Source organism: Pan troglodytes, chromosome 18 (genome assembly GCF_028858775.2).
Source record: "Pan troglodytes isolate AG18354 chromosome 18, NHGRI_mPanTro3-v2.0_pri, whole genome shotgun sequence".
Classification (NCBI taxonomy): Eukaryota; Metazoa; Chordata; class Mammalia; order Primates; family Hominidae; genus Pan; species Pan troglodytes.
In genome coordinates this window covers 21043459-21070451 of record NC_072416.2, presented here as the reverse complement: position 1 = coordinate 21070451, position 26993 = coordinate 21043459, and the positions used below count along the sequence as shown (strand labels likewise).

The window sequence follows — 26993 nt, the reverse complement described above, 5'->3', positions numbered from 1 at the left end:
ATGGAAACTGACAAGCTTATATCCAGTTGCCATAAAATCAACCGTATATCATTCCAGCCCAGATCTACCAGATACTGCCACCATCACTGCAAAGCTCAGTTGTTATTTTTTGTGAAACTACTAGTTTATTTAAAACAGAAGACTCCGCCACTGTGGTGTCATGATAAGATGTCCAGTTTTTAACTCGCAAGTCCATACTCGTAGAAAGGTCAAATTCCCACTGACCACAAGGATACGCAACCACGTCCTAGGGGCCGCCATTTCTTTCTTCTAGGTCTTCCATCGACAGTGAACCCGCCTTGGTCTTAGGCCCTCTGAAGTCTGTGCAGGAGCTGCGGAGGGAGCAGCAGCTGGCTGAGATCGAGGCCCGCAGGCAGGAGAGGGAGAAAAACGGCAAAGAGGAAGGCGAAGAAAGAATGACCAAGCCTCCCGTGCAGGAGATGGTAGATGAGTTACAAGGCCCCTTCTCGTATGATTTCTCTTACTGGGCGCGGTAAGCTCTCTTGTGCGTTTCCCTACAGTGTCCTCTGTTTTGTGGGGACAGGACCCACCAAACTGAAGTATATTAATTATTTTAGGTCTGGAGAGAAAATCACTGTTACACCATCATCTAAAGAGCTGCTCTTTTATCCCCCTTCAATGGAAGCCGTTGTCAGTGGAGGTAAATGTCAACTCAGCGAGCGAATGTCACACACACCTTTGCAGTTGTTCCGTTGCCTGCATTTACAAGTAGATTTGTGATGTTATAGTGAAGCCATCTTTGTAAGCCACCTTACATCCTCTCTGGCACACAGATGTTACTGTTGGTTGGATGGATGGATGGATGGATGGATGGATGGAAGGATGGATGGGTTGGATGGATGGATGGATGGATGAATGAATGAATGATTTAGATAAATAAAAGTAACTTTTGCTGTTAGAATTGAGTTGATCTTTTTGGAAAAGGACTTGGTTTTCTTTGACATTATCAGGTCGACACCAGAAGGTAGATGAAGCACAAAGCTGCCAGTGATGATCTTTAATGATCTTTCTGTTGTTTGGCAGAGCATGATGGGAGGGTCTTTTTTTGGGGAATGGATGACTGAAGTGATCACTTGTGGAGTATTTGTCTTTTGCCACTTATTATTTTTTTCCCAGCACTATGGCTTCGTTAAGTTGTGGGTGTTATGTGGTTCGTGTTTGGAAGCAGAGGGTGTTGAAGAGCGTGACTTCTAGCAGGCAGGCTGTTTGGGGCGGTCTTTCTCAGTGGGTCCTCTGGAGGCTGAGCAGCACGGCCTCCTGTCTGCTGTAAAGTGTTCCCTCCTGATCTGTGGCCTCCTGAGAACCTAGGAAGAGTAGTAGTAAAAACCCAGCCTTCAGCGTTTTTTGATTCTCTTGCTAAAGTCCTTCACACTGAGAAAGGCCTTTCAGGCATGGAAAGAGGCTTGGGCTGTATCCAATTATTGAGCTCCCCGGGGTGTAAAATAACTGCATTTGGAACTAGCTTCTAAGATCTGTTTTAGCCACTTTTGTCATGGGAAACCCCCAACCAAGAAGCTCCTGTCTCTGCTACCAAGCCCCATCCTTGTGTTTATTTCTTCCCCTCTTAGAAAGCTGCCCAGGGAAGCTGATCGAGATCCACGGGAAGGCAGGCCTGTTTTTAGAAGGCCAGATCCACCCCGAGTTGGAAGGAGTCGAGATTGTCATCAGTGAAAAGGGGGCAAGTTCACCGCTGATCACAGTCTTTACTGATGACAAAGGTGCCTACAGGTGAGCCCGGGATAGAGACACATTTGCCTGGGATCAGCGTGGGAGTCCTCTGAAGAAACTGGGGCCCACATTTCCTTGGGCTTGGTAAGGCTTCCTGTAGGGTGTGAACAAAGCCGTTGCTAGCATTCTGCTCTCTCCTCTTCAGTGTTGGCCCCCTGCACAGTGACCTGGAGTACACAGTGACCTCACAGAAGGAGGGCTATGTTCTGACTGCGGTGGAAGGAACCATCGGAGACTTCAAGGCCTATGCCCTGGCAGGCGTAAGCTTTGAGGTAACTAACACTGTATTTTCAAAAGGCAGTTATACTGAGGTATAATTAACATATAACAAACTGCACAAAAAGGGTACAGTGTGATAGTCTTGACCTAGGAATACACCCATGAAAACACCTCCACAATTAAAATAGCACATCTGTGGCCCTCAAGGTTTCCTCCTGCCCCTTGGTAATCCCTCCCTGCCACCCTTCCGCTGAGCTGATGATCTGCTTTTCATCACCATTGGTTAGTTTGCATTTTCGAGTTTTTATAGGTTGGTGCAAAAGTGATTGTGGTTTTTGCCATTGAGAATCATGGCAGAAACCGCAATCACTTTTGCACCAACCTGTATATAAATGGAATCAAACGGGATATACTGTTTTTTTTTTTTTTTTTGGTCTGACTTCTTTCACGTAGCATAATTTGGAGAGCTGTTGACTTTAGCATGTTTGTGTACCTTCTGGGAAGTAGTTAAAGCTGTCATCCATAACTGTTCCATTTTGAAGGACACAGAATGTTCTTACTGAGGCGTTTGCTGCCTAGCTCCCTTCCACCGGTCCTTTCTGGGAAGAAGCGTGCTGCGATTGTACAGAGTGGGTCTGGAGATCGTTGAGAATGAATATTTATAAACTATAGGCCAAAGGAAAAGAGTGACAGATTACATCGCATAAAAATTTAAAATTCTATATTGCTGAATACATTTGGAACCAAACTGAAAGATATTCAAACTCGGAAGAAATGTTTGTATCATAAATAATATCCCCATTTTACAAGGAGCTCCTAAAATTGGTAAGAAAAAGACAACCCGCTAGAAAAAAAATGAACAAAGATTATGAAAAGGAAATTCATGGAAGTAACGCAGGTGACTAATAAACACAGAAACACAAAGCCTCTGTAGTTACTGAGGAAATGTGCTAAGGAAGTTACAGTCAAAACACTGTTTTGCAGGGATTAGATTTGCTGTAATTAAGACAATCTCTATTTTTTGGTAAGTGTGGGTTTTCCCAAGCATAAATAATTTATGGGACTGTAAGTGGTTACAGCCACTTTGGAATGCAATTAGATAGTATCTTTCTGAATTTAAAGTGCATGTATCCAACAATTCTACTTCTAGGAATGGATTGTTCAGGAAATAAAAATAAAACTAAGTGCCTAGAGATACATATTTGGGGATATTCCGATTGTCTCTTGTGTACCACAAAAGTAGGTGCTGTGGTTTGTCAAACCCTGCCTTAGAATGCTATGCAGTAGTTAAGAAACAGGCAGATTTCTATTGGCTGGCAGAAGAGAACCAGGATAAATTGTTGAGGAAGAGAGCAAGTTGCAGAACTGTACATATAACATGCCATTTTTATTTCACCTCCTCCACCCACTCAATGAACTTGCCAGTCTGTGAACAATAATATGTAATGTTTATAAAATTTGTGTGGGCATAGAAAGAGTTCTGGGCTGGGCACGGTGGCTCATGCCTCTAATCCCAGCACTTTGGGAGGCCCAGGCATGTGGATTGCTTGAGCCCAGTAGTTTGAGATCAGCCTGGGCAACGTGGCAAGACCCGTCTCTATAAAAAAATACAGAAATGTAGCTGGGCATGATGGTGTGCGCCTATAGTCCCATCTCCTCAGGAGGTTAAAGCTGAAGGATTGCTTGAGCTTGGGAGGCGAAGGTTGTAGTGAGCCCAGGTTGTGCCACTGCACTCCAGCCTGGGTGACAGAGCGAGACCCTGTCTAAAAAAAAAAAGAAAAAGAAAAAGAAAGTTCTAGAAGGCTACACACCAAACTTACAAAACTTACAACAGTAGTTACCTGTGGGGAGGAAGATTAGGTCCCCTGTCCTCCTTTGAGTAACAATAAAAGAAAAAAACCTTGAAAAAATGACCTCTTGACTTGTGGAACTGTTATTTTCATAGTTAGTAGGAGTTTAACCTTGCTCCGGTCTCACCTTCTCATCCCCAGATAAAAGCTGAGGATGACCAGCCCCTCCCGGGAGTCCTCTTATCCCTGAGCGGTGGCCTGTTTCGTTCCAACCTCTTGACCCAGGACAACGGCATTCTGACATTCTCAAACCTGGTAACGTGTTCTGCAATTTACCACCTGCCTGTCTTCCCTGAGAGAGAGCCAGGATGCAGCATGCGAGACTTATGTGTTGCTTGACAACATGAGAAGAGAAAGCCAATGTGGAGTGGTTTCAGTTTCTTGGGGGCCCACAGTCATTAGAGTATTGCTCTTACTCAAACTTAATGCTGCTGATTCATGTTCCCTTCCACACGCACTTCTTGTTTTCTGATCACCCGCTTGTCACTAAGACAGTGTAATTAATTTCCCTGGCCACAACGGCTGCTCTCTTAGGCGTCTTCTTGTTTTGCCACGGAATCATGTTTATGATGCTGAGCCTTGTTTGGTGGTTAGCTTGCGTTTCTTCTGAAAAGACATTCCACTTGGTGGGAAGAGAGCAGCAGTTTTTCTTTCAAGATGCAGTCGGAGGCCTTGACTGGTGGGGATTCAGGAAGTGTGTGTTAGTTGGTCATCTTGTCAGTCATGGTAACAAAGTGGCTGTGGTGGGGCTATTGGAGACCGGGCAGCGGGGGCATCTGAAGACACCACTTTGCAGTGATGCAGACTGCTCCTTACTTGCTGTGTCCTATCAGGCAAGTTACTTTGCCTCTCTGAGCCTCAGTTTCTTTATTCATTAAATTCAAATATGGGCCAGGTATGGTGGCCCACGCCTGTAATCCCACTGCTTTGGGAGGGTGAGGCAGTAGGATCGCTTGAGCTTGGGAGTTTGAGACCAGCAACATAGGAAGACCCCATCTCTACAAAAAGTAAAAAAATTAGCTGGGCATGGTGGTGCATGCCTGTGGTCCCAGGTACTCAGGAGGCCGAGGTGGGAGATTTGCTTGAGCCCAGAAGGTTGAGACTACGGTGTGCTGTGATCGTGCACTCCATCCTGGGGGACAGAGTCAGGCCCTGTCTCAGAAAAAAAAAAAAAAAAAGAAAGAAAAATTAAATATGACTTCTACCTCTCTGAGTCATTGCAGGCAGGTGATACCATCAGCTGCCATTGTTAGAGTTGTGATTGCCATTACCTGACTGTAAGTGGTGATTATAGAGAGAGGGTTACTATTTCTGGCTGCCCGGGAAGCCATGGCGCTCCCCTGGTGTAATTCTGGCCCATCGTGACATTCGCCCCTCACTTTTAAGCCATGCCTAGATGTGACTGCTGAGGCTCAGTGTGATTATCTTGGCAGAGCCCTGGCCAGTATTACTTCAAACCCATGATGAAGGAGTTCCGGTTTGAGCCATCCTCACAGATGATCGAGGTGCAGGAAGGCCAGAACCTGAAGATCACCATCACGGGGTACCGAACCGCTTACAGGTAAGTGCCCTGGCCACCCCACTCTCTTCCAGGGCTGGGCTGGTGAATCACATTCAGGCCTCTGTTGCCTGGAAACGCATCCCAGGCTTCACACTGATTTTACTTGGGAGGGAGGGGAGATGAGATACGAGGGCAAAGGAGTTTTGACTGCTGCCCTTCTCTCCTAGGAGCTCAACGTGGTGGTTCAGTCTCAAATTTCCTATTTTGGAATTGGCTTGAGAGAGCCTATTGAGTTGCTAAAAGCTTTTATTTGTTTTTTATTTTTTGAGACGGAGTTTCATTCTTCTTGCCCAGGCTGGAGTACAATGGCGCAGCCTTGGCTCACTGCAACCTCTGCCTCCCGGGTTCCAGCAATTCTCTTGTCCTGGCCTCCCAAGTAGCTGGGACTGCCACCATGCATGGCTAATTTTTCTATTTTTAGTAGAGACAAGATTTCACTTTGTTGGCCAGGTTGGTCTCGGACTCCTGATCTCAGATGATCTGCCTGCCTCGGTCTCCCAAAGTGTTGGGATTACAGGCGTGAGCCACCGCGCCTGGCCACTTTTATTTTTTAAAAGACTTTCAAACCTGAATTAAATTATTAAAAGGAGAAAATGTGCTCAGTTGAATAAAACTTCAAAATGCTGAAAAGAGTATAGTGTAAAATTTCCCCTCTGTCTCGTCTCCTAGCCACCCAAGTTCCTCTTCTGGGAGACAACCAGTACTTCCAGTTTTTCTGAATGCTTCCAGCTGTAGATAGATAGATACACATTAGTGTCTGGCAAGGCACAGTGGCTCACACCTATAATCCCAGCACTTTTGGAGGCTGAAGTGGGAAGTTCTCTTGAGTCTGGAAGTTCAAGACCAGCCTAGGCAACATAGCAAGACCCCGTCTCTACAAAAAAATAAAAATACAAAGTAAAAAGATACACATCTATAGATAGAGAGATGCATACATGTATACATGTATACACACAGATACACACATATATGTGTATTTTTTGTAGACTTATACAGAATCACTTTAGAGGAAGAGTAATTGGAAAGATTGGGTTTAGAAAAATGGACCATTTTCTACTGAATATATGGAGTGAAAGAGGAAGTGAGTTATTTCCATGTTATTGAAAGCTCCATTATTTCAAATAAAGCCTAGAAAGAATAAAATAAAGCTTTAGCCTTCTTAAATTACAATTTTCCAGAGCATCCCTCAAAATGTATGAGAAAAGAAATTGATGGCAGCTTATCCCTCCGGCAGGAAGGTGTGGTTTGGAAGTGGGCCGGCCACACCGAGTTGCCTGGGTCATTGAGGCACAGTTCTCCACTGAACTATTTTGCCCCATAATTTTGGTAAACGGGAAACACTTGGGTCCTTCAGATAACCATGAGAATATCTCATTCGTGCCTTTTCTTGCCATACTAGTTGCTATGGCACAGTGTCTTCCTTAAACGGAGAGCCCGAACAAGGGGTTGCCGTGGAAGCGGTGGGCCAGAACGACTGCAGCATTTACGGAGAAGACACCGTGACAGACGAAGAGGGCAAGTTCAGATTACGTGGATTGCTGGTGAGACTTGGAATGTGTTTTCTTTGGGGACTTTTTTTTCATCCTGTGTCCAGAAGTATCTTGTGGTGGCCCCAAGACTGCTAGGAGTGGGTTGGGCGAGAGGGCTGGGGGTGGGGCTCTGGAGCCCTCCCAGTTCTTACCTTTAATTGGTAGAGTTTGCCTTTTTTCTAGCCAACAGGTCAGATCAAGGATCTGTGGCACAATGGAGTTGGAAAACCATGGGTTTGGTAGGGCTTTTCCCTAGCAGTGTGTGGCCATGGCTTACGCCAGGGCTCAAGCCAAATGCCTATGGAGCCAGAAGAGCAGTATGAACGGGGGAGAGGAGGCTGTGCGAAATGATAGGGAGTGGTGAGGGCTGTGGAGTGGGCACGGCCTGTGGAAAGGGACAGCCTGTCACTTGGTTCCAGCTTATTGTAGCCATGGGGGAAGACAGAGTCAGGGTTGCCAGATCCTTGAAATTTTAAAAAGAGAAGTCAGAAATTCCCACTTCCCAGAAATAATACCCAACACAAGCATTTGGGAATGCTTACGGTGGACATTCCAGATATCCATCAATGTGTATATATGGGTAGAGGGGAGGGGTGGATGGAGAGGAAAAACATCTTAGAAGAGTAAGAGCACATAGTATGCTTGGAATTTTGAAATAAGAAACCAAATTTGATTTATTTTGGGGTAGGAGAAAATGAAACTGAGTTGGGATTGAAGGAGTCGCAAAATTTCAGATGTTTCAACACTAGGGGTGTTCTTAAAGGAACTCTGGACTCTTAAGGTTAACAGGCCACAGATTAGGAAATGAGGGGAGAGAAATGCTCCTGTCTTAGTGATCTCATGCAGCCAAACCAGGCTTGGACCAGGCACGATACGACAAGCCCCCTTTCTAGAGAACTGACTCCTGAGTTTTTTTGCAGCCGGGATGTGTGTACCACGTTCAGCTCAAGGCAGAAGGCAACGACCACATTGAGCGGGCACTCCCCCACCATAGGGTGATTGAGGTAAGGCATTCAGTGCTGCCGCTGCACCTGGGTGTGGGTGCCTCCCTGATCAGAAGTCCTCCCGTCTCCTCTGGCTGTCTGCCTTTCATCTGTGGCGGGGGGAGCTTTCATCCTAATTAAGGGTCCTCTTAGAATAGTGTCATCTTCACAAGCAGCATCTTATGTGGGTTTTTAATGAACAGCATTGCTGTCATGCATCCAGAAAGGAAATTGGAACTGTTGTATCCTCCCCCCGACTTGCCCTGTAAGCTCTGATCATTATTCTGCAAGTTAAGGAACTTAAGGCCTAAGCAGCATTTCAAATCAAGGGACAATAATAGAACATGGGCTTAATGGGTGGCAGGGCCACCCAGTTATCTTAGGTTCAGATGACCTTTTTCCTGCTCCCATTTCGTGGGCAGAGTCTTTTGATACTCAAGATCATGACCTAGCTAAATTAATCCCTAAAAAGGACGTCCTTCGAGTCACAGCATGTGGCCTGGGAATCATTTGAAGTAAGGCTTTTCTCTTACTGAGTAACTCTCATTGGGAAGACTAGAGGGCTTAGGTAGGGCAAGAGGGGCTGCCTCTTAGTGGCTTTATTTAGGTGGCTTCATTATGCATCAAGATTGTGAGGGAGGATAGAACTTTTGACCTAGGAAGTGGATTTCTTTTTTTTTTTTGAGACGGAGTCTCACCCTGTCACGCAGGATGGAGTGCAGTGCCGCGATCTCGGCTCACGGCAACCTCCTCCTTGTGGGTTCAAGTGATTTTCCCACCTCAGCCTGTAGCTGGGACTACAGGCACACACCATCACACCCGGCTAATTTTTGTATTTTTAGTAGAGACGGGGTTTCACCATGTTGGCCAGATTGGTCTTGAACTCCTGACCTCGGGTGATCTGCTCGCTTCGGCCTCCCAAAGTGCTGGGATTACAGGCATGAGCCACCGCACTGGGCCGGAAGTGGATTTCCTTGACATCTTTACGGTGTTGGCATTTTAAATGGCTGGGATGACTGCATCTCACACCAAAATGCTTTGCATGTTCTCGGTGTAGTAACTTAGGCCAGGATCACTAGCATAATGTGGACTGTGGCCGGGCAGCTATGAAAGGGAAGGGGGCCGGCCCTCTGGGGTCTCGCAAACTCCATATACAGACCTCACGCAGAGGGGGTGCTGTGACTCTGCCCCTGCTCTAACAGGCAAGAGCATCCTTCTCCTTTTTTTTTAAGAGAAGCTGGAAAATCTGGCTTCATATATGAAATTTCTTAATTTTTAACATGTTGGCAAGTAATTCAAACGTAGAAAAAAAATACTGTGCTTTCGAAATGAAATGTGTCTATGGGCCAGGGATATGCCCCTGCTCTAACAGGCTAGAGCATCCTTCTCCTTTTTTTTTTTAAGAGAAGCTGGAAAATCTGGCTTCATATATGAAATTTCTTAATTTTTAACATGTTGGCAAGTAATTCAAATGTAGAAAAAAAATACTGTGCTTTCGAAATGAAATGTGTCTATGGGCCAGGGATAGCCATCTTCTGTCAGTTTGTGACCTTGGATGTAGAGTACTCAATGACAAACTTCGTTTCTTTAATGTAAGAAGCAAAGTTTGCCATGAAGCAGCTCTCAGGCCATCGGACAGCTGGCATAGAAGTTCCTCCACAGCTTTCTCATTACTGGCATTCCCTCTTTCTCTCTCTAGGTTGGGAATAATGACATCGATGATGTAAACATCATAGTTTTCCGGCAGATTAATCAATTTGATTTAAGTGGAAATGTGATCACTTCCTCTGAATACCTTCCTACATTATGGGTAAGTCCAGACTTTTAAGCTCCAAGTATTGTGTTCCCTTTGGCTTTGAGACAAGTACGAATGGGATGTTTTTGGTTTTGTGCCTGTCTTGTGCCTTAGGTGTGACAGGTGGAGGTGCTCCAGAGTGCCGCCTGCTGAGGGTTGAGGTTGAGATTTAAGAACCTTGGACCACAACACATATTTGGGAGAGTGATTGCCAATTGTGGGAGAGAATGTGGTCCAGTTTCAGATAACTGTCTGCCATCAGTTAATCTTCCAAAGAATTATAGTAGAAGCCTGATCAATGATCAGTACAATATGGAATCTAACGTGGAAAGCCAATTTTAAAGAAAGTGCCTTGTAACTTAAAATTTTCTCTGGAGTGGAGGTCGTATTAAACGTTCTTGCATTGGTATAAAGAAATGCCTGAGGCTAGATAATTTATAACAAAAGAGGCTTCATTGGCTCCTCGTTCTGTAGGTTGTACAGGAAGCATAGTGGCATCTGCTTCTGGGGAGGCCTCAGGAGGCTTCCAATCATGGCAGAAGGTGAAGTGGGAGCAGGCATGTCATGTGGGAGAAGCTGGAGCAAAAGAGAGAGTTGGGGCATGGTGCCACACACTTTTAAATGATCAGATTTCACAAGACTCATAACGAAGACAGCACCAAGCCATGAGGGATCCACCCCCAAGATCCGATCATCTCCCACCAGGCCCTATCTCCAGCATGGGGGATTACAATTCAACATGAGATTTGGGCAGGGACAAATATCCAAACAGTATCAGAGGTGGTGGGCGGTGGGCTGGAGAGCAGGTGGTCTGGGCTTTCTCTTGTCTCCAGTAGTGACTCACCTTGCTGCCTGGGCCAGTCACTTCATTTCCACATGCCTCAACTTCGTCCTCTGCAAAACCTAGATTTTGGACTCAGAGACCTCTTATAATCTTGTTCAGCTCTAACAAAATCTCCATGTTACCATTAATGAAGAAATGTTTATAAAATACCCTGCAGACCCTCTGCAGATGTTAGTGATTTGCTCTGGGGGTACATTGTTAAGATGCACTTGTAATTTTATAAGCAGTTAAGTATTTGGCATGGGTGAGAAAGTGTGTGTGCACTTTAGTCCACTCTGTCCAGGGCTTGCAGGCGTGTGCTTGTAGGGACCAGGCAGGTAATGTCAGAGAGTGCAGAGGGTTGGGTAGGGTGGGGGGCAAACTGGGGAACTCCTGCCCCATCCATGAGGGGCACAGGGGAGGGGAAGAGGCAGAGAGGAGGGGAGGGCGCCACTCTCTTGCTCCTGAGTGTTGCTGGGCTAGAATTGAGGCTCAGGGTTGGTGTCACTTCCCAGTTTTCTGGAGAAGCTGGAAATTAGAATTATTTGAAATCACCTGATTTTTAAATATAGTCGGTGAATTCAGATTTACTTAAGATGTTATAGAAGAAAAAAGAACACATAAGGGATCTTTGATGCGACCTGTAACCTTCAGTCTGTGACTTTCATTTTAGGAAAATTCCTCTTGTGTGTTATGTAGAAAGGTGCCAGTGTGGGCCCAGGGAGGTGGTCCTGGCATTCTCTTGCGGCAGGTGCACTGTGGCATCCTCACAGCCTTTGCCATCAGCCAGGGCTGCACCTTAACCCTGCTCATGCCCCATCCCATGTGGGAGTGAGAACAGGCAACAACCCCAGAAATAAAGCCAGAAACAAAGTACTCCAGTGCCTCCTGAAGCAGCGTGGAGAGCCACGTACATGATGGAATGCATTTTGAGTTTAACAGATTGGTGGAGTTAAGGTGACATCATATGATGAGGCAGTGCAAGGCGGGAAGGACCCTCAGGAGTCATCAGGGGGTTGAGTCCCAGGCTCTACCATGTGTAAGTTGTGTGACCTTAGGTGACTTTGGCTCTCTGGGTCTCCATAGGGATAACAACAATACCTGTTTTGTAGTCAGGATTGGCGATAATGTAGATAAAATATCTGGCGCCTGCCTGGCATATTACAGATGTTCAACACGTGTTAGAAGCTATTTTTAATATTACTATTATATTAACTTATATTACTATTTTGAGCAAGAACATGGGTAGTCAGAATCTGATTTGAATCTTAATTTCTGTGCATGGTACATAACTGGATGGAGTCTCAGATGACAGAGGGATGTGTGATGTCTGTGGAGGGAGCTTTCTTTTTCAAATATCCATGTTTCCAAAGACACCCACCCAGAGAGCGGCTGTCCTGAGGATGTCTGCTATGAAATATTGATTGTGTTTCAGTTTCAAAGCATGTCTGGCTTTGTTTCTCCCTCCAGGTCAAGCTTTACAAAAGCGAAAACCTCGACAATCCAATCCAGACAGTTTCCCTTGGCCAGTCCCTGTTCTTCCATTTCCCCCCGCTGCTCAGAGACGGCGAGGTAATGCCTGTGGCCGGATTCTACCTTCTGCCTTTGTTTTAATAATTCTGCTGTTTAGTTTAAGGAAGCACTGTTCTCTCCTTTTCTCCCTAAATACCACTCTGCAGAAATGCGCTCTCTGAATCAAAAGAGGTTGGGTTCTGTAGGGATTATTTTTTCTTCATTGTTTTTCTGTTTACAAAAAGAATACATATTCATGGCAGGAGATTTTGGGAAAAAGAAGACATAAGCCCATCATCCAGAAATAGCCACTGCTAACACGGTGATTGGTATCCTTTAGGTCTTTTTTCAGGCACATGTGCACATGCATGTATAAATATAAATAGACATTTATTTTAATAATTCAAAACTGACACTGTTTTGTACATTGTTTTGTAATCTGTGCTTTTCAATGAAGAATTTATCACAAATCTGTTCCTCATCATCAAATCTTTCTTTTTTTTTTTTTTTTTGAGACGGAGTCTCGCCTTGTCGCCCAGGCTGGAGTGCAGTGGCGCAATCTGGGCTCACTGCAAGCTCCGCCTCCTGGGTTCACACCATTCTCCTGCCTCAGCCTCCGAAGTAGCTGGGACTACAGGCGTGCGCCACCACACCCGGCTAATTTTTTTTTTTTTTTGTATTTTTAGTAGAGACGGGGTTTCACCATGTTAGCCAGGATTGTCTTGATCTCCTGACCTCGTGATCCGCCTGCCTCGGCCTCCCAAAGTGCTGAGATTACAGGCGTGAGCCCCCGTGCCTGGCCAAATCTTTCATACTATGATTTTTATGGACAATAGTCCATAAACTAGGAAACGCCATGATTTATTTAACCAAGGCCTACTGTTGGGCATGATCGACTCTTGCACTTTGAACATATCACCCCATGCTTTCCTGCTAAGAAGTCCACTTTTAAAAATGCCTTGTAATTTTTGGCCGGGCGCGGTGGCTCACGCTTGTAATCCCAGCACTTTGGGAGGCCGAGGCGGGCGGATCACGAGGTCAGGAGATCGAGACCATCCTGGCTAACACGGTGAAACCCCGTCTCTACTAAAAATACAAAAAAAATTAGCCGGGCGTGGTAGTGGGCGCCTGTAGTCCCAGCTACTCGGGAGGCTGAGGCAGGAGAATGGCGTGAACCTGGGAGGCGGAGCTTGCAGTGAGCCGAGATCGCGCCACTGCACTCCAGCCTGGGCGACAGAGCGAGACTCCGTCTCAAAAAAAAAAAAAAAAAAAAAAAAAAAATGCCTTGTAATTTTTAAAAATTCCTCTATTTTAACATTCTGCTATTGAGTTTAAGGAAATACAGTTTCCTCATGATGGGGGATCCCTTGAATGAGATGAGTTGCTTTTCTCTTGCTGCTTTGAACGTTCTCTCTGTCTTTGATAATCTGATTATAACGTGTGTCGTGTAGAACACTTGCAGCTCCACCTTTTCAGTGTCCTTTGGGTTCCATGAATCTGGATGTCTCCCTCCTTGGAACTGGGAAGTTTTCAGCCATTATTCTGGCCGTCATTTACTGATTATAAAGTGCTTATTATCAATTCTATTTGGACAGAGCTAACTTGTAGTTGGTGTGGGGAGTGCAAACTTTGCAAAGAATTTGGTTCTTTTCTGGTGGTCTTAGCCTGAGGATGTCAAGTGTGAGCCTAGAGGGTGACGTTTCCTCTCCTGGCTCCTTACCACCTGCCGTGAAGATGATCTACTCTGGCCTTTCTCTGTGGAAAATGGCTGCAAAATAATGAAACAGGCTGTCACGGAATTTTCTCCTCCTCTTTCTCCAGGGGTGTTGAAATAGTCACTTCCTACAGCGATGCGGAAACATCTTGGGCTTTGGGGTCACACTTCCCCTGAGTTCAGAGCCTTCATAGATGTGTGGCAGGCTTCTTAGCTGAGTGACCTTGGGCAAGTTACTCTTAGTCTCTTCGTGCTTGACTTTCCTCGTCTATAAGACGGGGTGATGATCCCGACCTTGCCAGTGGTAGAAAGCAGAGCAGCCGCGGGCCTCATGCAATGTGCATGGTGCCTGGCAGCTGGTCGGTGCTCAGCACACAGAGCTGTGACGGGCCTCATGCAATGTGCATGGTGCCTGGCAGCTGGTCGGTGCTCAGCACACAGAGCTGTGACGGGCCTCATGCAATGTGCATGGTGCCTGGCAGCTGGTCGGTGCTCAGCACACAGAGCTGTGGCTGCCCCTGGTGCTGTTCCAGGGATGCTGTATTTTTAGGATTTGCCAGCTTACGAGCCTCTCAAGCATCGTCCCTTAGAAGTCAGCCTCGTTGTGGATCCTCAGTTGTATCACGTACCTCCCTCATCAGAATGGGCTCATAATAATTTTTTGTGTTTCATAAAGTCAGATCCTCAGAGGACCGTAATTGTCAAGGTTGAGTACTCATAAAAAGGCTGCAGGCTCTGACAGCCTTATCAGAAGCCACAGTCTCAGAGACACTGGGGACACATGCCCGCCACTGATGGAATAGCCCGCTGAGGTTGATACTTTGAAGGCAGCAACCTTGTTTTGGATGTGTAGTCTTGGGGATTTCCTTAAAAACATAAAGTTCTTTACATCACAGCCATACGTTAGGTTTTAGTTTTCATTTGCCTTGCCAGAGCTGTCCTTATAAAAATAACTTCTTCCCATGTGTGCACAGAACTATGTTGTGCTTCTGGACTCCACACTCCCCAGATCCCAGTATGACTACATCTTGCCTCAAGTTTCTTTCACCGCAGTGGGCTACCATAAACACATCACCTTGATTTTTAATCCCACGGTAAGTAAAAGAGGGAGTTAAAAAAAAAATCCGTGGGCTGGGTTTGGTGGCTCACGCCTGTAATCCCAGCACTTTGGGAGGCCAAGGCTGGTGGATCTCTTGAGCCCAGGAGTTTCAGACCAGCCTGGGCAATATGGTAAAACCCCAACTCTACAAAAAATACAAAAATTAACCGGGCGTGGTGGAACGCACCTATAGTCCCGGCTACTCAGGAGGCTGAGGTGGGAGGATCACTTGAGCCTGGGAGGTTGAGGCCTCGATGAGCCATGATCATGCCCCTGCACTCCAGCTTGGGTAACAGAGTGAGACCCTTTCTCCAGAAGAAACAAAACAAAACAAAACAATCCATGGGGTGGCGAAAGAAGGCACGTCCATACAACCTGTGCTCCAGGTCGCAGGTTGCAGGGCAGATATTTAAAGGGCTCCTGGCATTGGGTCACTTTCTCATTCTGCCTTCTGGATTCTGGGCTTCTCCAGATTGTTTTTAGCTTTTCTGAGCACTGATGCCTGCGATTCCCTTTGAGGAGGAAACTGGTAATAAGAGCAGTGTAATTGTTTAGATCGGTGGCTCAGGAATGATTATGGGGGAGGAGGGACACCACTATCGCTGGTGTGGCGTGTGCTCCTCCATGAGGGAGCACATGGTACATGGCCACGCAAACCTCTAGAACCAACTGCTACTTTACAGGAAATAGGGAGGACCCAGGAGCACGCAAATGACTCCACAGGGATGCAGGACAACCACCTGGAGCCTGATTTGTTTGACAAATAAATTGCAAGGAAAAAAAAAACCAACAACAGATGGACAGAATACCTGTGGGTTAAAAGAAACTTAACTTATCGCTTAATTCATTGCAATATGTGGCCCTTGCTATTTGCAACATGTGTATCTGTTGCATACGGTCTGTCCTGTATCCGATAGGCTGGAACAGTGGAACAAACAAAACATACACGTATCTTTTACCTTCTTGATAAAATTGTTTAGTGATTCCTAAAGCTCAGATGCAGTATTGTCACCTGATGATTAAACAGACACATCAGCAATAGCAAAAACAGAGTCCAGGGCTCAGCCTCAGGACTGCTGATTCTGAACTTGACGGGGTGAAAGTGTAGCACAGGAGTCTGCATTAAAAACAAAAATCTGGCCTCATAGCTACTGTGTTGGTTGTTGCTTCTAGGCCTTTTCAGTGGGCAGAATAAGAACTTTATTGTTTTCAAAAAATGTAACTGTAAGTGGAACAATATCTTCCGATCCTCCTTTTTCCTTTTTTGATAACGTCACAGCATTCCTCTGTGTGGATATACCGTATGTCTTAGGCCATTTGGGCTACTATTTTGTATCTTAGACTGGGTAACTTATAAACAACAAACATTTATTTCTTACAGTACTAGAGGCTGGGAAGTCCAAGATCAAGGCATTGGCAGATTTGGGGTCTGGCGAGGACTTCCTGTCTGCTTCATAGATGGTGCCACCTAGCTGTGTCCCCACAAGGCGGAAAGGGGCAAACAAGTTCCCTCAGGCCACTCTTACGGGGCATTAATCCCTGACTTAATCACCTCCTAAAAAGGGTGTCCTCTTGACACTATCACATTATGGATTAGGGTTCAACCTATGAATTATGTAGGCACAGACACATTCAGATCCTGGCACTACATGTAGGATATTCAGTTAGCCCCTGGTTGAGGGGCGTTTGTGTTGTTACTGGTTTTCTGCTATTACACATAACCCTTTAATGAATTGCCTTACGCATGCATGTTTTTGAGTGTTCGTCAGTCTCTCTTTGGAATAGACTCCCAGAAGTGGAATTGCTGAGTCAAAGGGTAAATGCATACGGAATTTTGATTGATACGGCCACTTGCCTTCCATGGGGGTTTTACTGTTTTGTATTCCCGCCAGCAGTGAATGAGTACCCTTTTTTCCCCAACAGAGTATTTTGTCAAATTTTTCAATTTTTGCGGGCTTATAGATGAGAAGTGATATTATCTCAGTGTACTTTTAATTTGCATTTCTCTCTTTTCATGTGGTTAAGAGCCATTTGTATTTTCTGTGAACTATTTAACCTGTTTTTCTATAGAATTTTTGGTCTTTTTCAACCATTTTCAGCTCTTTGTATACTAGGAATATTAACCCTTTGTAATGTTTGTTGTACATATTTTTCCCAATTTGTCATTTATCTTTTCACTTGGCTTCTGCAAAGATTTACTTTATTTCTATGTTAAATGTGTTGATTTTTTCTTATTGCTTCTGGATTTTAGAGTCATAGGAAGGTTTTCTTCATTCCCAGCTTTTATAAAGGAATTCATCATGTTTTTTTCAGGGGGACTTTTATAGTTTCTGTTTTTACATTTAAATCTCTCTATCCATTTGGAGTTTTTCCTGGTATAGATGTGAACTTTGGCTCCAGATTGTCTTTTTCCACATGCTATCCAGTTACCATTTCATGCTTTTCAAACGCCATCCTGCATGGAAGGTGGACAGGAATTACCTTTCATTTAGAGATGAGAAGATGGGAACCTAGAAGGAGATGTGAGCAGCCCAAGGTCACCAGCTCACACGGAGCAGTGCTAGGGCTTGAGCAGAGCTCTGCTGCTGATTCCGGGCTTCTGTGAAGAGTGGTTCATGCTCAGTGAGCCTGTAAATATGATCTTACCTGAACAAGAGAGTTTTTCTCATGACCCACGAGGAAACACTTCCTTGTTACTCACAGTAGAGACCTGGTTAGAAAGTGCCAGAGAGGGCTAGGTGTGGTGGCTCACGCCTGTAATCCCAGCATTTTAGGAGGCTGAGGTGGGCAGATCATTTGAGGTCAGGAGTTCGAGACCAGCCTGGGCAATGTGGTGAAAGTGAAACCCCATCTCTGCTAACAATACAAAAATTAGCCAGGCGTGGTAGCACGCACCTGTAATCCCAGCTACTCGAGAGGCTGTGGCAGGAGAATTGTGAACCTGGGATGCAGAGTTTGTAGTGAGCTAAGATAGCCCCAGTGCACTCCAGCCTGGGCGACAGAGCAAGACTCTGTCTCAAAAAAAAAAAAAAAAGAAAGTGCCAGAAAGATAAGCATATAAAAGAACCACTTACTGCCAGACTCTGTCTCAAAAAAAAAAAAAAAAAGTGCCAGAAAGATAAGCATATACAAGAACCACTTACCTTTGCTTGGGGCTGCATTGTGGCCCCAGTTGCTGGGAGAGGCTTCTGTGAAGGCCGTTGATAGCTGCAGGCAGTGACATTCTCAGGGGCCCCTAGCAGACAACTCATCCAGGCTCAGGGACACACCTGGGAGCCAGTGGCAGGAATGTAGAGACACTGCTTGGTGGTGGCCTAGCAGCCCAGCCTCGTAGCTGCTGCCTGTCACTTCTGAGAATGTAAGAAACTGTGCCCCGGTGTGTGATGTTCCCCTTCCTGTATACATATGTAACTAACCTGCACATTGTGCACATGTATCCTAAAACTTAAAGTATAATTTAAAAAAAAAAAAAAAAAAAAGCTGTGCCTGCTGGGGCTTGGATTCCCGAGCAGGGCCAAGTGTTGAATGAAGAGAGCGCCCACTCTGTGCCACCCCGTACAGGGCCCTCACAGGTTGATCCTCACAACAAGCCTTCGAGCAGGTGTGCCATTCCTCCCATTTTCACAGAAGCCCAGAAAGATTGAGTCACTTACTGAGTGTTAGCAGAACCAGGACTCAAGTGAGGCGGTTTGTCTCAAGCCACATGGTTTCCACCTCGTTCTGCCCACCGCGTGATGAGTGGCTCAGCATTGCACGTTCACGGGGGCTTTGTAAGCACATTGGTTTCCTTCTTTGTTGATGTGACTGCCCACAGCCTTGCGACTGGATTTTACTCAGTATTCCGTGCCCTGCTGAGCGTTTCACATACTCCTTTCATCAAGTTTCACAGCATCCACCCCCAGTGGGTGTTGTTCATATGATCTCCATGTCATAGTTGAGTAAACTGAGTCTCAACGTGGTTGCCTGAGTTTACCCAGTGAGGCCTGGGACCTGAGCCTAGACTGAATCACTCTAATTCCTGCTGAATTAAACTTTTATTTATTTATTCATTATTATTTTTTTCTGAGACAGAGTCTTGCTTTGTTGCCCCTGCTGGAGTGCAGTGGCACGATCTTGGCCCACTGCAACCTCTGCCTCCCAGGTTCAAGTGATTCTCACCTCCTGAATAGCTGGAATTACAGGCATGCACCACCACTTCTGGCTAATTTTGTATTTTTATAGAGATGGGGTTTCACCATGCTGGCCAGGCTGTTCTCAAACTCCTGACCTCAGGTGATCTGCCCACCTCGGCCTCCCAAAGTGCTGGGATTACAGGCGTGAGCCACTGCACCTGGCCTGAATTAAACTTTTAAGTAAGTGTTTACTTCAGTGGAAAAATGGGTTGAGATCTAAGAGATGTCCAAAGATACAGGAGTAGGCAGTTGGAGATGGAAATCTGTTCCTGCCCTTATTCTTTCATTTATGAAAGGGCATCCCAGGTACAGTGGCCCCCACAGTCACTCTCTAGCCCAGCAGTTCTCGGATGGGTTGGTTGCAGGACCCCTTTATACTGTTAAAAATTATTGAGGATTTTAAAGAGTTTGAGTTTGCATGGATTATCTATGTGTATATTTATCATAATAGTAATTAAAACTGAGATGTTGAAAACGCAAGAACTCACAAGCTACACATTCCGTTAGCTGTGGGCGTGATGACATCAGGGTGCGTAGCCTCTGGAAAAGTCCACTGTGCGCTTGCGAATGAATGAGGGCGGAAAAGGCACATCACATCTTACTATTGGCTGAAAATAGCTGTGGCCTCGGGAACCTCTGAGAGAGGTGTCCCGGTACCCTACACTGAGAACATTGCTCTGGCTCATTAACTTGTTTTTATCATTATTGGGAAGTTCTCCTTCCATTTATTTGCTTCCTTTATGAGAGTAGAGTGGGCCAATGGGATATAGGTTCGCTTGATGGATTAGAACGCAGCATTTCAGGGGCTTTAGCAAGATGGAAATGTCTGTCTCATGTCAAGTGTCCAGGAGTGACCAGTGCAGAGATAGTCTGGTAGCTCCAAGGCGTCAGGGGACCCAGGCCCCTTCTGTCTCATTGCGCTGTTCCAGTGCATTGCTTTTCTCCAAAATGGGGCAATTGGCCAAATGCTGTCCGCCCAGCAAAAGGGAGGGCACACCACTTCCCTAGGGTCCAGCCAGGGTGTGGCACTTACCGCTTCTGTTCCTGTACCATTGGCCAGAATTTAGTTCCAGGGCTGCGCCTGCTGCAGGGGAGGCTGGGAAAGGTGATCTGTATTGTCGGTGGCCCAGATAAAAGTTGGGGGTTCTATTGGGAGAAAGGGAGAGTGGCCACAGGGATGCTAGTAGCAGTGCCTGCTTTGCTTCCTCACTAGACCGTACTGGCTGGGAATAGCTGCCCATCACTGTGTGCCCTGGGTCTAGAACTGTATTCTTGACACATCCTTGTAGGACTAAGTCCCTGCATGTTGCTGGGACTCAACAAACTGACACCCAATTGCTTTTCAACCACCAAGACTCTCTGATAGCTGCATCTCTTCATTTCCTCAGTTGGGAGGAGGGTCCAGAGGCTGAGGAATGCCTTGTCATTGGAATCTCTTTGTCCCTGAGTTTCAGAAGCAAATAGTGAAGCTTTGGGCAGAAGAGGATTCATGGGAAAATATATCCAAATCACTTTGGTTCCTTCCTTTGGATAGAAGGAATTTGGATCATGAGGGCCCCTGGGTGTCCTCGAGTGGCCACTTTGGAAGGCTGGGTGGGTGGTGGCTGTGGCATTGTGGATGATGGACAAGCGTGTGGCCTTGGTGAGGAGTGATGGGGCTCTCGGTGTTTGCAGAGGAAGCTGCCTGAACAGGACATCGCACAAGGATCCTACATTGCCCTGCCATTGACGCTGCTGGTTCTGCTGGCCGGTTACAACCATGACAAGGTAGGAAATCCAGAGGCCTCAGGAGATGGCGGGCATGTCAGGGAGAGCGAGTCCTCACAGCTGCAGGAGTGATAGCAGAGGGATGTCCAGGGTCACAGAAATCACATTTCAGGGTCGGGAGGGCCTGTGAAGGCCTCAAGTCCAGACTTAGGTCTCCTTTCAAGGCTGTAAACTTCTGTAACATCTCCTAATCCTTAAACCTGGAACACCTCTAGGGACATGTTAGGCCCGGAGAGAGGCCAGCCCATCCCTGGGGACTCATTAGGAAGAGGCCTGCCTCGTTTGAACTGAAACCCACCCATTAGCACGTGGCAGCTGCTGATCATGTCTGAAGAAGGTGTGTTGAGAAGTGAGGCTCCGCTGTTCATCTGGCAGAAGCCTCCTCTTTGTACCCCTCTCTCTCACACTTTCTCTCTTTTCCAGCTCATTCCTTTGCTGCTGCAGTTGACAAGCCGGCTACAGGGAGTCCGCGCGCTCGGCCAGGCAGCCTCTGACAATAGCGGCCCAGAAGATGCAAAGAGACAAGCCAAGAAACAGAAGACAAGGCGGACGTGAGGAGGAAGGGGACAGTTGGAGTCTCACTTGGGACAGGCCACAGCCAGGGGTCTGGCCACCACCCGCCCGTGGGATAAAAGCCAAAAGCATGCGTCAGCTAACTTCAGCCTGTGCTGCTGGGCCCGCACCCCATGTCCCTTGTCACTGTGGCATTCTGCACCCATCCTCACCCCTCCGTAGAGCCCGTCGTGCAATGCAGTGAATGGACCCTCCTGTCACTCTGCTGAACAGAATTTATTTTCTGAGTCAAATGTAATTTATTATTATTTTTGTCAAAGAAGTATTTAAGCTGTGCTGTGGTGTGAGAATGTCATTCTTGATCTTCAGCCTTCATTTGCAAGAAGAGTTCCAGTTGACGTGGTGTTTGGTTCCATGGCGGGGTACCCTAGGGATTCATCTGTTTTCTTCACTTCCCTTTGCATCTGAGATCCTGCTGGAAACCACAGCAACCTCTATCCACTATTAGGAGGTAAAAATCAATAAAATGGCCCATTCATTTGTGTTGTAGCTCATCATAGATGTATTTCTTGGATGACATGCGCGTAACCCCCGGGGGTCTTCAGTTGAGCCAAATGTAGAGCAAGTCAGAGTCCTGAGTGAAGCTGGCTGGGGCAGGAAAAACACGAGCTCAGCCGACATGGTCCCCAGCAGCTTTTGGCGTCAGTGATAGAGAAATCGGAGATAGTGGAGGTTGTGGCAAATTGAAGTGTGCCCACCACGTCTAAGGGAAGCTTAGGGACTCAGCTCTGGCTCACCCCTGCTGTGCAGAAATGTGCGTTCATTTTTCTAGAGAAGCCAGAAAAACAAAGATTTACGTGAAATTTTCCCAATTTTAAACATTAGCCACAAATGCAGTGTTTTTTTAAAAAAAACCACACACTTTGGCCAAACAAAATGCGTACGTCGGCCGGGTGAGGCTTAAAGGTTGCCGGCTTGCATCAGAGATCCAGAGGAAGTCACAGCATTTTAACAGCTAAACTTAATCCTCACAGGAAGTCATCAAGTGAATTAAGTGATATTGAAGGAGGGGACACATCCATCCATCCGACATTTATTGAGTGCCACATAGGACAGGCATGGGTATGTGAGGATGAGTAGGGTAGACAACACTCTACAGCGAGCTGGAAGAGGCCAGGGAGGCCCCGTCTGCCTTGTTCTTCGTACCCCAATGCTTGGCACGTGGTGGGCATTCAGTAAGGAATGAATGAACACACGCACAGAGGAACGAATAGATGGGCACACAGCGTGTTCCCCCACAGCACATGGCCCATCACTGGGTAGAAGGCAAGTCAGTAAGTAGACAGGGGTAATGCAGGGAGCCGAGGGCCTCCAGGTGGAGGAACATGGAGGGCCACAGGAGCACAGAGCAGAGTTCTCATTCCACTGGAGAGCTTAGGGAACTTTCTGGATGTGATGCGTGAGCAGAGTCCGAAAGGACAAAGAACGGAGAGAGGGAAAACAAGGTGGAAGTTCTTGTTAGGTGCCACTGCCACCCCAGGGGGTCAGCTTGGGGGACTCCCTGGCTCTTGGGGGCCAACCGCAGAGCTGCCCTGTTCCCACCTATCAGCTAGCTTGGTGTTGGCACCGTGGAAGGAAAGTGAACAGTGTTGGAGATCCGGGACAGATGTGATATTAATACAGAATCCACTTCTTGGAGTGTTTTCCAACTCTTATTCCAAGTGGACGCCCAGAAACATCCCTTTTAAATGTTAATGGGGTTTTTATTGACGGTATAAAGGTTAAGAGCTTGCGAAAGATACAATTGTCAATACACTCCATCCAGTTCCGGAGGCCGCCAGTAAGTGGCAGTCTTTCCCTGTCGCTGGCTGCAGGTCACCCTTGGCCTCGGTGGAACTTGTGTGGGTCATTCTCAGTCCATTTGAAAGTTGGGCCTATTCGGTTGTGTATAATTTTCTGTTCATCATTTTTCTGGCAATCTCAGGACAGAACTCCTCTGATCTTCCTGTGAGAAGTAAACATTAATGTTATTAGATTTTTTTTTTTTTTTTTCAGTTTCGCTCTTGTGGCCCAGGCTGGAGTGCAGTGGCGTGATCTCGGCTCACTGCAACCTCTGCCTCCCGGTTTCAAGCGATTTCCTGCCTCAGCCTCCCGAGTAGCTGGGATTACAGGTGCCCACCACCATGCTCGCCTAATTTTTTGTATTTTTAGTCGATACGGGGTTTCACCATGTTGCCCAGGCTGGTCTTGAACTCCCTACCTCAGGTGATTCATCAACCTTGGCCTCCCAAAGTGCTGGGATTACAGGCGTGAGCCACCACACCCGGGCTGTTATTAGACTTGGAATGGGACAAAAGTCATATGAGACAGACTTGTTTGCTGAGGTATTTAAAAAACAAAATGGTCTAAGATGGCAGATTCTTGGGGAACTCTGCTCTGTGCACATTTCTGCCTATTAAAGTGGCCGTAAAAACAACCATAAATCCTTGATGAGGACACCTCAGGAGCTTTAGGACAGTGCCATTCTTTTTTAATTCAAAGCTTTTTATTTGATTTGATTTTTCTGTAGAGACAGGGTCTCGGCTATGTTGACCAGGCTGGTCTTGAACTCTTGGCCTTAAGTGATCCTTCTGCCTCAACCTCCCAAAGTGCTGAGATTATAGGCATGAGTCACCACACCTGGCCAGGGCAGTGCCATTCTAAGGCAACGGCTTCACCTCGGTCTTCTTTTCTGGGGTTACAGGAGATGGGAAGGGCCGAAGGTAGCATGAGAACATGTGTGTGTGTGTGTTTGTGTGTGTGTGTGTGTGTGTTTGTGTGTGTGTTTGTGCATGTGTATGTGGAAGGACTGGTGAGATGGCTGGAGGAAGAGGCAGTCCTTCTGCTTAACTCTAATGGCCTAAATGTGAGAAACAAAGATTCAGGAAATAAGGAAAAAGCAAATGAGTGATTGCCTCTCTGGATCAAGCACACCAGCAGGCACAACCAGCCTTTCTTGAGCTACTGTGTGCCGGGCGCTGTGCCGTGCCCTTGCATGCATGTGGATGCTTCATGAGTTCATGAAGTAGGTATGCTTCCAGCCCCATTTTTCAGAGAAAGAAACTGAGGCTGAACAGTCTTGCAGCTGTCAAGTGGCAGAGCAGGGGTTTGAACCCAGGTCCAAGAGTTCTTAACCACCATGTTTTCCTGCCCTTGATGTATGAAATGAGATGATGTAGTCACATGCCAGCTTGTCTAGGGATGACTCAGAGGTTTAGAGATGGATGTCACATGGATGTTGTACAGGAGAGGCAGGTATAAGCTGTAGTAAAGTTAGGAAAGGCACAGTGACGTGGAGCACTGTGTGCAGCGGACGGGGTCATGGCTGGGGGTGAGAATGGTGGAGGACCTTCGATTATTTCATCAGTGTTGTTTCTGTAACCAAAGAGCTCCATGACCAAACCCTGAGATCTAGTTCCTTAATAGGAACAATTATTAGGCACGATTCCCTTTACTTAAAAGCAGGGGCCGTCCTAAGGGAGGAGTTGGAAAGAGTTTGGGGGATAAGGTTTGCTTGGTTGCCTTCTGTTTAGGCTGATGTTCAGTGGGGGTCAAAGGCTGTGTGTCCATTCCCTGGCATGTGGCGGGTGTTTGTGGTACACAGCCAGCCTCAGGATGGCCCCCAGGGATGCACACTGCCTTTGTGTGTGGTCCCCTCCCACACTGAATCAGGCTGGCTCTGTGCGACCAGTGGGAAGTGGTGGAAGTGAGTGATGATGTGTGACTTCTCGGGCTAGGTCATAACAGGCATTGCACTTTGGCTCTCGGGAAGCCAACTGCCTTGCGTGAGGGTGCTCAGGCAGCCTCGTGGGGAGGGGTGAGGCCCCTGGCCCCCAGCATGTACAGCTTGCCACCATGTGAGTGAGCCAGCTTGGAAGCGAATTTCCCCACCCCGGTCAAGCCTTCTGGTGAGTGCAGCTGCAGATGACATCCGACTTCCACCACTCAAGAGACCCCAGGTCAGTGCTGCCCAGCTGAGCTCTTCCCAGGTTCTTTATGTCCCCCAAAAATGAGCTGTTTTAATTTTAGAAAACTTAAAAACACAGTGACAATGAAGCACAGATATGCGTTACACACAGTCCCAAATCAGTAATGACTTCAAGCTGTGTCCTCTCTTTCCAAGAAAGACAAAGCAGAGAACAAAGTTCAATCTACAGTGTCTTCCCAAATTCTTGACCCACGGGATCTGTGAATATCTTATACGACTGAATTAAGCCTCTAAGTTTTGGGGTAACTCATGCAACATTAGGTAACTGGAATAGTGCTCAATAAATGTCTGTCACATGAATGGGCAGTGACCATGGATGCATTTCTAGTTGTGTATTAGTTAAGGCTCTCTTGGTTTCAAGTAACAGAAATCCAACTCCAACTAGCTTGAGCAAAATGGGGCATTCCTCTGGTCAAGTAACGGAGAAATCCAGGAGTCTCTGGCTTCATGCATAGCGGGACCCAGTCTCAATTTCCACCTCCTGGCTCTGCTTCCCTTGATGCCAACTTTCAGGAATCAGCTTTCTGAAAGACCACTCTGCTAGAAACAGACAGGCCCATCCTTTCAACCAGGTCCAGGACTGTTTGCTCAGTCACTGCTCTCAGAGGCAGGGGCAGAGGCAGATGCCGGGCACACATCCACAGAAGTGGAGATGGCAGGAAACTGAGAGTGGAGTGCTGGAAAGCTGGCTTTTGCCTATGGGTTCTGCTTCTGACATCATCTGGCAATGTCAGGCTTTACATTGCCCCCATCTGCAGACCCAGCAGAAGGACAGCTTCCATCCCACCACATCACATGCCAGTCCTGGGGCGGGGGAAGGACTTATGGGCAACCTTTGCAGAATCACTGGGGCCTGGCCGCACATGAGCCATGCCCACGCTCATGTGACAGGCGGCCCCTGTGCCTGGGGTGCTGTATTACCCAGAGGAATAAGTGATCCTGGGTGGGCAAAAGCAACAGAAGTCAGCTCCACTTCCTTCCAAAACTTGAGAAGGCCTGGTCAAAATCACCCTCCAGGCCCAGTGTGGTGGCTCATGCCTGTAATCCCAGCACTTTGGGAGGTTGAGATGGGCAGATCATGAGGTCAAGAGATCGAGACCATCCTGGCCAATATGGTGAAACCCCGTCTCTACTAAAAATACAAAAATTAGCTAGGCGTGGTGGTGGGCGCCTGTAGTCCCAGCCACTCGATAGGCTGACAGGAGAATCACTTGATCCAGGGAGTCGGAGGTTGCAGTGAGCCGAGATCGCACCATTGCACTCTAGCCTGGCGACAGAGTGAGACTAAAAAAAAAAAAAAAAGAAAAAAGAAAAAAATCAGCCTCCATTTTTGGCTTTCTCTTTCATTAGAAAAATCATCCTGACTTTATGACCATGACAATGAAATGCCTAGAGAAGGGAGCACTCATTTTCCAGTGGGCCTACTGTGTGCTGGGGTGGCGAGACTCTTCCTGCCCTGGAACTTGCTGAGGTCAGGAGGGAAGATATGATATGACTGCCTTCCTCTGTACTTTTTCAGTGGGGGCAGGTGTTTATGCTTGATGATACAATGGTGAGATCTTGGTTGGAATATGAACTTTTCTTTTCTTTTTTTTTTTTTAGATGGGTTCTTGTTCTGTTCCCCAGGCTGGAGTACAATGGCACCATCACAGCTCACTGCAGCCTTGATCTCCCAGGGTC

General features: G+C 46.8%; 1 protein-coding gene across 3 annotated transcripts in view; it reads left to right on the top strand.

Annotated features, from left to right (window-relative positions):
• LOC454345 (BOS complex subunit NOMO1) overlaps positions 1-21840 on the top strand; it is a 63888-nt gene extending 42048 nt beyond the window's left edge. For 2 of the 3 annotated variants that reach the window (XM_054668240.2, XM_054668241.1), the window contains exons 19-31: positions 275-493; positions 579-661; positions 1590-1749; positions 1895-2021; positions 3960-4073; positions 5252-5379; positions 6779-6920; positions 7829-7912; positions 9591-9701; positions 11980-12081; positions 14710-14829; positions 20681-20773; positions 21197-21840. In XM_054668240.2, coding sequence (XP_054524215.1) covers positions 275-493; positions 579-661; positions 1590-1749; positions 1895-2021; positions 3960-4073; positions 5252-5379; positions 6779-6920; positions 7829-7912; positions 9591-9701; positions 11980-12081; positions 14710-14829; positions 20681-20773; positions 21197-21328 — 1615 coding nt within the window. In that variant the 3' untranslated portion in view covers positions 21329-21840. The remainder of the gene's footprint in view (positions 1-274; positions 494-578; positions 662-1589; positions 1750-1894; positions 2022-3959; positions 4074-5251; positions 5380-6778; positions 6921-7828; positions 7913-9590; positions 9702-11979; positions 12082-14709; positions 14830-20680; positions 20774-21196) is intronic. The other variant, XM_054668243.2, reaches the window with a different exon arrangement.
• The last annotated feature ends 5153 nt before the right edge of the window (positions 21841-26993 follow it).